This window comes from Sinocyclocheilus anshuiensis, unplaced genomic scaffold (assembly GCF_001515605.1).
Source record: "Sinocyclocheilus anshuiensis isolate Anshui unplaced genomic scaffold, SAMN03320099.WGS_v1.1 scaffold914, whole genome shotgun sequence".
NCBI classification, from domain to species: Eukaryota; Metazoa; Chordata; class Actinopteri; order Cypriniformes; family Cyprinidae; genus Sinocyclocheilus; species Sinocyclocheilus anshuiensis.
Genome location: NW_015539870.1, coordinates 1,262,699 through 1,275,116, shown reverse-complemented (window position 1 = coordinate 1,275,116; position 12,418 = coordinate 1,262,699). Strand labels below are relative to the sequence as shown.

Below are 12,418 nucleotides of genomic sequence, written 5' to 3'. Positions count from 1 at the left end.
ATAGCATATCTTATTTTATTTTAGATCAACTAGAAACAATGTTTAATTTATAAAGTTTTATTTTGAAATGCAAGTCGATAACAATTGGCTGGAGCCAGAGCCAATTGTGAAAATCTTTGCGCGAGGAGACCCTTTTGAAGTGGACTTTGAACTTTGTAACTTTGCAGATCTTTTTTATGCTCAAACAGCAACATTACAGACTAACTAAAGTTGAAAAAGTGAAAAAGCATAATAGGACCCCTTTAATATTTCTCTAGACCAATTTGCCATTTACAATTTATTTGACCCTGATTTATTGACTGATTGATTTACTTATTTATTTAATGTAAACATATGTTTTGTAAGCATATGTGCATTACTGTTCAAAAGTTTGTGGTAGTAGTATTTTTTTTTATCTCTTATGCTTACCAAGTCTGCATTTGTTTAATCAAAAATACAGTAAAACATTAATATTGTGAAATATTATTACAATTTAAAGTTAACTGTTTTTAATACATTTTAAATTGTATTCTTGTGATGGCAAAACTGAATTTTCAGCAACCATTACTCCAGTTTTCTTTATCAATGTTAAAAACAGTTGTGCTTCTTCATATTTTTACTCAAGGTGAAGAAATATTGACTCTCTCCAGTTCCTATATAACTAGGGATGGGTACCGAAATCCGGTATTTAATCGGTCCGTATCGATAAGCTCTGACGTTAACGGTTCTGCTATCGGTATTGGAGAAATTAATAAAACACACATACATTTATTATTGCTATATATACATTATCCTGCAAATTCTATCTCACCAGAGTCGCCAACTGTTTTTCAAACATTTGTCTATGATGGATTTTTGCTATTCGCAATTCAGAAGCGAGATCGCGCCCACGCGGAGGAGCTTCAGCACGCGATCTAATTTAATTTTTTTATTTCGATTTTGGCTTCTAAGGATTATACAAAAGAAGACATGAGGTAAAGCTATTAAAAACTAGCTGCATTTCGTATTGCGCAACTTCTTTCCCTTCACAGCGGTGTGCATTCATTCCTCCCTAAAACCCAAACTTAACGTCAGAATCAGCTCAATCGGTGATTGTTGTAAAATGCCGTCTTTACTGTTGTTAAATTGCGGGACATGTTTGATAATAAAATGTTGAAAGCACAATCCGCACAAGAGACGGTGTTCCTCAGGCTGAAATGTGTGCACACGGCGTGCTCCAAAACAGACAAAATTACACTTTGAGCTTCGGGCGCATGTCCAATCGATCAAATACACCACTGTGTATATATAAAACAAAAAGTACCGATAAGAATACTGTTAAAGTACGGAATCGATAAGCAGTATCGATAAGAGTAGTAATACCGTTAAAACCTTAACGATACCCATCCCTATATATAACAATTCCTTTATTAAATATTCCAGGCATAGCAGTTAGATTTAAACACTTCACAAGCTTTTCTTGTTTTATGCATGCAGTATTTCAGTACTCAGACAATACTGCTTTCTCCCACAGAATAAAGCAGTAACTCTGCTTGACACCAGCTGTGTAACACATGAGTTATGTGTCATTCCCTTGAATGGAGAGGAAAGTGGGACACTTAAAATACCCATACCTTCCTCAAGATCAGTTTTACCACTAGAGCTGGCTGCAGGCAAGCATGGCCCTTTGTGTGAAAGCTGCAATTAAAGAGATCCAATCAGAGGGGCCAGTAGCATGAACAATGGCATGGTCTAAAATTACAGTCTTGCTTGGGGTCATTCTGTCTTGACTTATAGCATTTGCCTGCTATGTGAATGATTATCTATATGACTGCTTATACAAAAGCCTTTTCATGAGCTGGACAAAAAAGGGCTGTAGCATTGCTTCAAGTAGGTTGTTTCTCTTTGTAATGTTTCTGCGTGACTTGTTTTTCTCTTTTTGTATTCCACAGTCTCCCGTGTCTTGTTCACTCTGTCCTTGCGCCAACCTCAAAGCAGGACAAAAAATGGTTGAAAAGTCCAAGGACGACGATAAAGACAAAGAGGGAAGCGGAAGGAAAAAGATCCCAAAGATCTTCTTCGGCACTCGTACTCATAAACAGATCACACAGATCGCACGGGAGCTGAAACGAACGCTTTACTCCACCGTGCCCATGACGATTCTGTCCAGCCGAGACCACACTTGTGTCCATCCCGAAGTGGTGCCTCATGCCAACCGCAACGAGCGCTGCAAGGAGCTGCTGGAGGCCAAGAGCGTGAGTCGGCCCCTTCCAAGGTTACACCATGTGACATTGCAACCGCCTTTGAGCACAGGTTCTTCATTCATCTGTCATCATTAGAGCCTCTCAGAGGGATAAAAGAGAGTAGACTTAGACATCTCCTGGTTCACTGAGTTCAAGGCCTGAACCCTGAACTCTGTCAATAACTTGTGAGAGAAACCTAAAGATGGTCAATGAATCATTTTCTCTTGGTTGTCCTGAAATCTCCACTTATATTTCAAGACTGTGAAATGAGAGTAACAAAAATTCTGGGCACATTAGGCCAAAAAAGCTTAATGGATAACTAAAATGCTTATTTTAAATTTAGCCTTTGTTTGGAATAACTAACTTTGATTTAATATTTTTATAATATTTTTCATATGTAGAAGATATTCTATGAATATTAGAATATTTGATTATATAAATAAATAATATTTAACACTTTTTTTTTTCTTGTTGCCATTTGTATTTAAACATCTTGGTTCCAACAACTTTTGGTTCAAACAAAAATTGTACAGCTATATAGATGTCAAAACATTGCAATTATGCTAATGTTGTACAATGCAATGATGACTTTAACCAAACAAAGAGTTAAGCAGTGATAAATAGTAATGGTGGAAACAGCTACATTAGCGTCATTTCTGCAATGTTGTCAGCAATGTATGAAGCACAGCTGATACAAAAGTTACTTTCAAACCAAAGAGCTTTGTCAGTGCGTTGAATCCAAGTGACTAACTTGAACCCACTGCGAAATCTGTGTGGGGAGATCTTTCGCCGTTAACTCAAATTCCTGATTGTGCGGATGCCAATTGGAAATTGCTGGATTTCACCCACAAAATCCACTGAACAACAGTTATGTGGCCGCACCTTAACAGTTTCTGTCTGCGGTGTTGGCCTGTTTTCTTTGGCTGCAGACATCGTTTGACCTAAGATTGACATTTTTAGAAAGGTCTCATTTTAGATTTTTGTATGATAATGGTGTTTTGTGTGTGTATACAGCAAAAGATAACCGTGCACCCACTATTTCCTCTGACCACCTACATAAGTGTACAGGTCATGGCCTCTACCCTGTTCATCTTTGAGTGTTGGGCCCAAGTAGTGATCAACTCGTCATGAATTTGTTAGCCATTGAATCTCTTGAATTGGATCTTGTGAACGGAGATTGACCCACACTTTACTGTGGAACCAAACACCTCGTTTCCTGATCTTCACAGTGGCCTGCAGGCCAGACAGCAAGTGTGGCCACTTATTCTGTGAGCCCCTCTTCTCCTTTCACTGTAACACTGTCGTAAGAAAAGAAGACGAGCTGCCGACCATGAAACGCAAACCCTTGCTTTAAGGTTTCACAAACTTAATCTCCGTCACTAAAGCTGTGGAGAACAGTTACAGGCGATAATTTTCCCCAATCAGTCATACAGACCTTTTTTGTTGTGCAGCCTTGTCAAAGGCTTCAAACGCACTTTGTTCCAGTGGGAGCTTGAGTTTTGCCCGTGTTGCTTAGTCTCTGACCATTGGGCGACCTGCGTAATGATACCTATTATGCTGTCACCACAGGTGTCCACTCACCTCTCGACTGTGACGCGCCCCTGTACATGAAAGCGGGAAAGACCGTGCCGACAGCCCCGCTCGGAGAGAGGAGAGAATGAGCTGTCATTTTCCTCAGCCTCCCTGGGGCCCCATCTCTTGTGTCCTCATATGAGCCCCACTCCGAGTCTTTATTCCTCTCTCCTTGCCTTACTGAATGGTTGAAGAGCATAGGCTTTTCAGACACTTGTCGTTAGGTCGCACACCCCTCAGCAGTGCCGTCATCACCTTCATAAGAGTTGGAGGACAGGAGGATCAAAACGGCACGATCGGGTTGACATTTATCCCGTGCTCTCGTTGGTGGCTAATCCCTCTTTGAGTATGTATACTGGAAGCTGCCATTAGCCTTTCAGCAGCTTGTTACAGGTTCCAGTGAATCACGAAACAGTGCACAGACGTTCCCTTCTCTGCAGGGAGACACCTGCCTACATGATTGTATAAATAACACAATTATTATAAGTGTTAGGGATATCCACCTGTGTCCAATTATGTGGTTTAATTGAATCGTAACATCCACATTTTTCAATACATGAACCGTTTATTGTATCAGTTCAAGTATTCTTAGGGATTCAAAGCCACAACCTTGCTCTTGCTGGTGCTAGCTATGCTTTACCACTTATGTCACTTAAGTCTTGGCAAGTACATCTCAAACATTACCACTTTTCATAAAATAGTATTATTTGTGTGTGTTTATATATTTTCATGTCTTTTCAGGGTCTGTCATGTCGGTACTACCACAATGTGCATAAAATGCGTGATCAGAGCACTTTACAGTGGGTTCATGGGCTACATCATGCCTGGGACATTGAGGATCTGGTGCGTCTTGGAGGTAAGCTGCGGTCTTGTGCTTACTACGCAGCTCGGGAGCTCATGCAAGATGCCTGCATCGTGTTCTGTCCTTACAACTACCTGCTGGACCCCCTCATTCGTGAAAGCGTGAGCATCAGTGCATAAGCTACTATATAATCTTGAGTTTCAGTATATGCGGAATGTAATTAATTGCATTTTTAAAATTGATTAAAGTAGGGCTTTTTTTCTTTATGTAGATATAAGAATTTATTTTCTTTGTTCCAGAAAAACAAATTAAATGATTTTCATTTTTAGACAGTGTTTTGATGTGTATAAATACACTACATTTCTTAGTGTAATATATGCACTAAGAAATAAATTCTTTTATTCAACAATTACACACTAAAAAATTATTTCAAAGTGACAGTTAAGACACTTGTAATGATAAAAAGATTTTCTGTTTCAAATAAATGTTGTTCTTTTGAACTTTCTAATTCTGTTCAGGGCTTGAATTTCATTGGATTGCACATAATTCTACTGATTCACGCAGTTTCCGCGCTTGTAACATGGGAAATTCCCGCAAATATTTCAGCGTGAAAGACGCTCCGGACAGATGACGGAATGTATCATTTGCACGTGCTTTTGAGTCTTACAATTTTAAACATTCAAGTGTTCAATTCAGCGCACTCTGTGAGACCCCTTTCTGTGAGCTCACACCCAAAGCGCGCGTACGTAGAGCCGCATCTGAGAGCGTGTGACTACAGAATGATGTTATGTTGCACCATATTGCTCGTAAACGGTAAAAATGCAATGTCAAAATTCCCGTCTTGATGATTATTCACGTAAACAGTCGATTTATACTAAACATTGTCGGTATATAGGCTATTAAGTGAATGTAAACAGTTGAGAAACAAAACTGTGTAACAGTTAGATCCGTGCATGAGGTCTTAAAGAGACAGCAACTTAAATAAACCTGCTGCTGTCTGTCATTAATGCTTATTTATACATTGAAGACTAACCAGTGTTATTTTAAAGTTAAATAGATTATTCAGTTTCTGTGGTTTTTCTGTACCTGAATATTACTGTTATACCTACCTGAAAAACTTAAAGCACAGTTAATTTTAGTTGTATCTTGTTATTGTATTTGTTTGTGCCATTGCTTGTCATTTATCTATTCTTATTTTATTACTGACTGTTTACTTGTCTGTTTTAGTTAAAATAAAAAAGAACTTTGAAATCAAAGGGTTAGGGTTAGTTAGGGTTGCTGAAAAATCAGCGTTGCCATTTAAAGGGGTCATATGATGCGATTTCAATTTTTCCTTTCTCTTTGGAGTGTTACAATCTCTTGGTGCATAAAGAAGATCTGTAAAGTTGCAAAGACTAAAGTCTCAAATCCAAAGAGATATTCTATATAAAAGTTAAGAGTCAACCATGACTACCATTCGGCCAATCACAACGCACTGGATAGCTGGCCAATCAGAGCACACCTCACTTTTCAGATCGATGAGCTTTGTAAAAATCGGCACGTTTCAGAAAGGCGGGGCATAGAGGAGAAACAATAATGTACAGTATGTGGAAAATAATGGGTTTTTTTAACCTTAAAATGCATAAACACATTTCATTACACCAAAACAAAATAATGTTCTTTTTAGCAACATCATATGACCCCTTTAAAGTTACATTTTAAAATGTACATTTATGCATTTGGCAGACACTTTACATGAATTTATGCAGTCACTTTTTACATGACCTTACATAAATTTCTAATCAAACCCATGATCTTAGTGTTGCTAGTGCCATTGTGTACTGTTTGAGCTACAGGAATGCAAAAAATATAGATTAAAGACAGATTTTGAATTAATAATTAAGTAATAGTAAGTAATAATAATTCACAATATATTTGTTTTCTATATATTTGATCAAGTAAATGCAGACTTGAGAGACAAAATCTCTTAAGTCTGCAAAATCTGTTCAACCCTATTTAAAAGTAGTCAGTTGAATTTTTCAAATATGGTTGATGACACATTTGTTAGGATATTTGAAAGATTTCTGTATGTATCCATATGGTGATAACTGTTATGTTGTTCCTCTGCCAGATGGAAATCAATCTGAAGGAGCAGATTGTGGTGCTGGATGAGGCTCATAACATAGAGGACTGTGCCCGTGAGAGTGCCAGTTACACTCTGAACCAAGCTCAGCTGTTGCTGGCACGTGATGAGATCGATGGAATGGTGACACACAACATTCGGCGCGATCAACACAGGCCACTGCTAGCCTTCTGCTGCAGCCTTGCCAAGTATGGCCCATCTTTTCTCCTCTCATAGGCAGTGGGATATCCATATTCTGCTTCGTCATGAGTTGTAATATGTCAGAGATCTGCTTTCTGAAGATTTTTGATATTTCTTTACTTGGACAAATCTGTAATTTGTGTTAAATTGGGAGCTTAATAGTCCACATATTGCTCTTTTTAATTAATTATGTTTGCTTCCTTACATTTATATAGCTGGGTGCAGGCAAGCTGCAATAGCTTGGAGGAGCGTGAATATGAGTCTTCCTGTAAGGTCTGGACAGGGACAGAGATTCTTGGCATCTTCCATGGCCTTGGCATCACAGCAGACACCTTCTCTTTGCTACAGGTATCCTTCCTCCATGTATCTTCCTACCCTTTGACCAGAAGCAGTATACTAACAGTCTGTCCACTTTTTTTATCTGCTTTGTGTCTGCTTTTTGTAGAAAAACCTGGCAGCGGTGCTGGAGAAGGAGGAGCGGATCGGGCTAGTGAACGGGAGAGAAGACACGGTGCAGGTTGCCACCATCAGCTCCAACACTCAGTCAATGCTCAAAAGCCTCTTCATGGTGCTGGAATTTCTTTTCAGACAAAATTGCAGGTCATTATCACAAACTACCCATCATTCTTCTTACCTTACTATCTATCTCTAAAAAGGTTTTTGGCAGTGATTTTTTTAAAGACCCCTTGAAATCACATTTGGAGTTTTATGGCTTCTAATCCATATCTTTTAGCCTTAAGGCTATCTTTATGCTGGTGTACTCCTAAAAGTTGACAAGATTTAAGTGTAAAATTTACAGAGGAACCATAAATTCAACATAAACTGCAAGAAGTCAAACAGTGATTTTTTTTGCCACTGATATTTAAATCAGAGACGCTATTAAAACATCCTAATCTCATACTTGCAAGTCGCAGTACAGTGAGGGTTGCTGAAATGAGTTTAATGACACATTCTTCAGGAAACTTTATTAAATATACAATATTTAATATTGCCAGTAAAATAATCAAAAATGTAGGTTGAATAATTGACACATCATCCAGCCCTAGTTTAATGCATGAAAATAACTTCCAAAGTATTTTAGTGTACTTGATAATCCTTGTCTTTTTAAAAGCTTTGATTAAATCTTCTACTACATGCTCTAGTAAGCCACTTAAACCCATTTAGTTACTCTGCATTCATCTGTTAGTTTTACTTGATTTTTCTTTTTGTGAATATGTACAGGTTTGCAGATGATTACCGTGTTGCCCTCCAGCAGAGCTTCATGTGGACCACCCAGCAGGGCCTGCCTGATGCTCAAGGCTTTTTTGCAGGACCCCAGCGTCGCCGACAGAGCACACGCACCAAAACTCTGGTGCACACCCTGAGCTTTTGGTGCCTCAACCCTGCCGTGGTGAGAGCAACTATTCTTGTTGTAGTACTTTTAAAACCTCATTTGGATGATGCCAGTATGAGTATGAATCGTAAGATGTCATGGCTGGTGATGTGTGTCATGACAGGCATTTTCAGATCTGCGAGACTCAGTGCGGAGCATCGTGCTGACCTCAGGCACCCTCTCTCCCATGGGCTCCTTTTCCTCTGAACTGGGCATCAAATTCTCCATCCAGCTGGAGGCGAATCATGTCATCAGCAAGTCACAGGTCAGGAAAATCATTACACATTTTTTTCAGGATTCTTTGATAAACAAAATTCAAAAGCAGAGCATTTATTTGAAATGGAAATCTTTTATAACATTATAATGTCATTGCTGTCATTTTTGATCAATTTAATGTGTCGTTGCTGAATAGAAGTGTTAATTTCTTTCACAAAAACATTAATGAATGGTAGTGTAACTTAAATTCTGAGTTGGATAATATGTGTGTGTTTGTTTATGTTGCAGGTCTGGGTCGGTACAGTTGGTGCAGGGCCTCAGGGTCGTAAACTTTGCGCCACATTTCAGCATGCAGAGACATTTGCCTTCCAGGATGAAGTAGGGGCCCTGCTGTTGAAAGTGTGCCACACAGTGAGTCGAGGGGTTCTCTGCTTCTTGCCATCCTACAAGGTATGTACAGTCAGTATTCTCTACAATTAGTGCCGCTGGCTAACGTAAGCATCACTATTGCTTATACTTAGACGTTTGTTCAAATCCTTAAGTTTAAGTATCAAATTTAGTAGCACCATTAGTGCTAAAGACATGAATAGACAGGCAATAAGATTCTGAACCCTGAGTTGCTTTTTTTTCTGTAAGTCATGTCAATTTGATACTGCAGATCTACAAAGCTGCCACTGGGAGGCCTTAGAGACCACATCTTTGCATTTTTGTAAACATGCTGATGCTTTCCATAAAATACTATAAAAATATAATCTGAATGCTGTGTAAGACTGTAGTTGCTGTCTGACATTCCGGTAGAGGATCCACTATATCCAACCATAACACAAGAATTAACTGCTTCAAAATTCAATAGCAGTGGTCAGACGATGACCATATGCGCTAATATGTAGCCGTAATGTATTATGGATAATGAACAAAACCTTTGAGTGCTGGCTCGTGGTTTTTCTGTATCCCTTTTCAGGTAACAGTTTCAATTATTGAAAGCCATTGAAAAATACTTTGTTCCTCATTGTTTGTTACGTTTAGCTCATGAATAATTCAGCACTATTCAAGCTGCCTGTCATGATGTACCCTTAGAGGGGATGATTACCTTTCTTAAATCTGTGTGTGTGTGTGTGTGTGTGTGTGTGTGTGTGCGCGCACATGTACATCTTTATTTTGATGTACATTTAGTGTACAATTCCAATATATTTCATCCAGTATATTTAGCCTACCAGGATCATAGTATGCTTCCCCAACTTTAACACAACAACCAGTTTCTTTATATAGTGACCATAGGGATTATGTCCATGTATGAATGTTCCATGTGGATTAATATTTAATCTGGAAACTGAGCAGTTTAGTGACTCATTGGAGACTGTGGAGATTCTGGAGCCTAAGAGTCCCGTCTGAGGAGGAGCAGACCATCTGTAGTCTCCAGACACCTCTCAACACTCCTGCTTGATCCATGTCTGTCCACTTCAAGGGACCATGTGTATGTGTGTCTGCTCTGGCTATTTATCCCCATGACACCAATTGTGCTATACCACCCTCAGGCCCCTCAACAATATTATTCATAACTCGCACAAATAGACATGCAAGCCCTTTACAGTTCTCAAGGTGTGGTTTTGCATCTTCCATCCCGTCTCAGTTGGACCCTGTTAACCACATTGCTCCGTGTTGTCTGGCATGACCACATGACAAGAAGGGCTAAACAGCTGGGAGGGCTTGCTTTTTAAATGTGGGCTAAGAAAGGTGAAAAGATCTTGTGGAAACGCAGGATGCTTTTAAAGCAGATTAAGATAAGGGCCATTAGAACTGACGTCGCCAAGCTGTCTGTGTGAAGATGCTTTAAGCTGGTGCCTGGCGCTTGAGGTGGAAAAGGAGGGGTTGGTGGATGTATCTGTACAACTTGCATCCTCTCAAAGTCAAAGTGCGTAGGCCATGAGCTCCCAAGGCCTCTCAGCATATTGGCTGAAGTCTCAGCAGTATCAGTAAAGGTATTATAGCACATATGATTCAAGGTTTGATCAGTACTGGCTTGGGATGGGCGTCATCACGCGTCTCAACCAATGAGAGCATTTGGGGTAGGCCTAAAACCTGCAGCAGCACTCACATGGACGCTCCTGATAAAATTATTTAGGCTAAGCATCAACATTCACAAACCACTGTTCACTGTTATTTTTAACAGAAAAGAATGCAACGTGCTCATAATCATGACTTCATAAGTGGGAAATAGGAAGTTTCTGATAGCATGTGAAGACAGCAGAGAAGCGCTCTCGCTCAGCACAGTGGAGTGCATCCTTTTGATAACTGTGGTTTATTATTTTGAGTCGTTTGGGACGTGGTAACACAAGGCCCTCTCATAATATATTGCTTTACAGATCTATAACTTTTGCCGCTCAAAATGTTCACACAATCATGCTGCACAAGTATCAGAAGATCTGCGCTCCGGCGCGGTTAGCGCTCTGCTCACATTACATGTGTACCGCGCTCTGGCCCACCTCTTCCAACCGAGCCAGGGACAGCTAAACGAACGCACGGAACGATCACACTAGTCAAACGAACCGTGCTTTGGTGGTCAAACGCACTCGGGCACGGTTAAGATTGCCTAGTGTGAGAACACCCTAATTATTCTCCCGCATCCCGCACACACGAGTCTCTACCCAACCGCACTCGCCCATCAAGTCTTGTCCCGTGCCGCGCCGCACTCTGTTGCGTTGGGTCCCGCGATAGTGCTGGTCGGAAGGTGCCTGTTATGATCGAGGCTCTGGACTCTGAGCATAACTTGTTTTTCTATAACAAACTATTAAATATTTTCTATAAAAACATTAATGCCCTGGCAGTGGCAAATAGCTTGTTTTATATTTAATTTTATTACATTAATATTATAAGTTGAGATTTACAATAAATATTTTAACTACTATGTAAAAGGAATACTGCTGTAAAAAGCACCTTAAAGTGTTTGCAAACCAAATATTATTGCACTTTAGTTCATATAGCAGTACTTTTAAATGAAAAAAGTGCACAATACACTACTTTTGAATGCACTGAATTTTTGTGCATAATGCGATTAATCACAGACAATCATGCGATTAATCGCAATTTTAAAAAATGTAATCATTGCCCAGCACATATATATACAGTATCTCACAGAAGTGAGTACACCCCTCACATTTTTGTAAATATTTTATTATATCTTTTCATGTGACAACACTGAAGAAATGACACTTTGCTACAATGTAAAGTAGTGAGTGTACAGCTTGTATAACAGTGTAAATTTGCTGTCCCCTCAAAATGATTCAACACACAGCCATTAATGTCTAAACCGCTGGCCACAAAAGTGAGTACACCCCTGAGTGAAAATGTCCAAATTGGGCCCAAAGTGTCAATATTTTGGGCGCCCACCATTATTTTCCAGCACTGCCTTTAACCCTCTTGGGCATGGAGTTCACCAGAGCTTCACAGGTTGCCACTGGAGTCCTCTTCCACTCCTCCATGACGACATCACGGAGCTGGTGGATGTTAGAGACCTTGCGCTCCTCCACCTTCCGTTTACCCCCCACCCCTTCAACCTCTGCAGCAATGCTGGCAGCACTCATACGTCTATTTCCCAAACACAACCTCTGGATATGATGCTGAGCACGTGCACTCAACTTTGGTCGACCATGGCGAGGCCTGTTCTGAGTAAAACCTGTCCTGTTAAACCGCTGTATGGTCTTGGCCACCGTGCTGCAGTTTCAGGGTCTTGGCAGTCTTCTTATAGCCTACGCCATCTTTATGTAAAGCAACGATTCTTTTTTTCAGATCCTCAGAGAGTTCTTTGCCATGAGGTGCCATGTTGAATTTCCAGTGACCAGTATGAGAGAGTGAGAGAGATAACACCAAATTTAACACACCTGCTCCCCATTCACACCTGAGACCTTGTAACACTAATGAGTCACATGACACCGGGGAGAGAAAATGGCTAATTG

At 39.9% G+C, this 12,418-nt stretch overlaps 1 protein-coding gene across 3 annotated transcripts in view; it reads left to right on the top strand.

Moving 5' to 3' along the window:
* The window catches only part of LOC107685073 (Fanconi anemia group J protein homolog), a 43,632-nt gene that overhangs the window by 8,579 nt on the left and 22,635 nt on the right, over positions 1-12,418 (top strand). For all 3 annotated transcript variants that reach the window (XM_016481534.1, XM_016481532.1, XM_016481533.1), the window contains exons 7-14: positions 1,911-2,213; positions 4,515-4,736; positions 6,686-6,885; positions 7,093-7,225; positions 7,323-7,477; positions 8,099-8,267; positions 8,374-8,514; positions 8,754-8,915. In XM_016481534.1, coding sequence (XP_016337020.1) covers positions 1,911-2,213; positions 4,515-4,736; positions 6,686-6,885; positions 7,093-7,225; positions 7,323-7,477; positions 8,099-8,267; positions 8,374-8,514; positions 8,754-8,915 — 1,485 coding nt within the window. The remainder of the gene's footprint in view (positions 1-1,910; positions 2,214-4,514; positions 4,737-6,685; positions 6,886-7,092; positions 7,226-7,322; positions 7,478-8,098; positions 8,268-8,373; positions 8,515-8,753; positions 8,916-12,418) is intronic.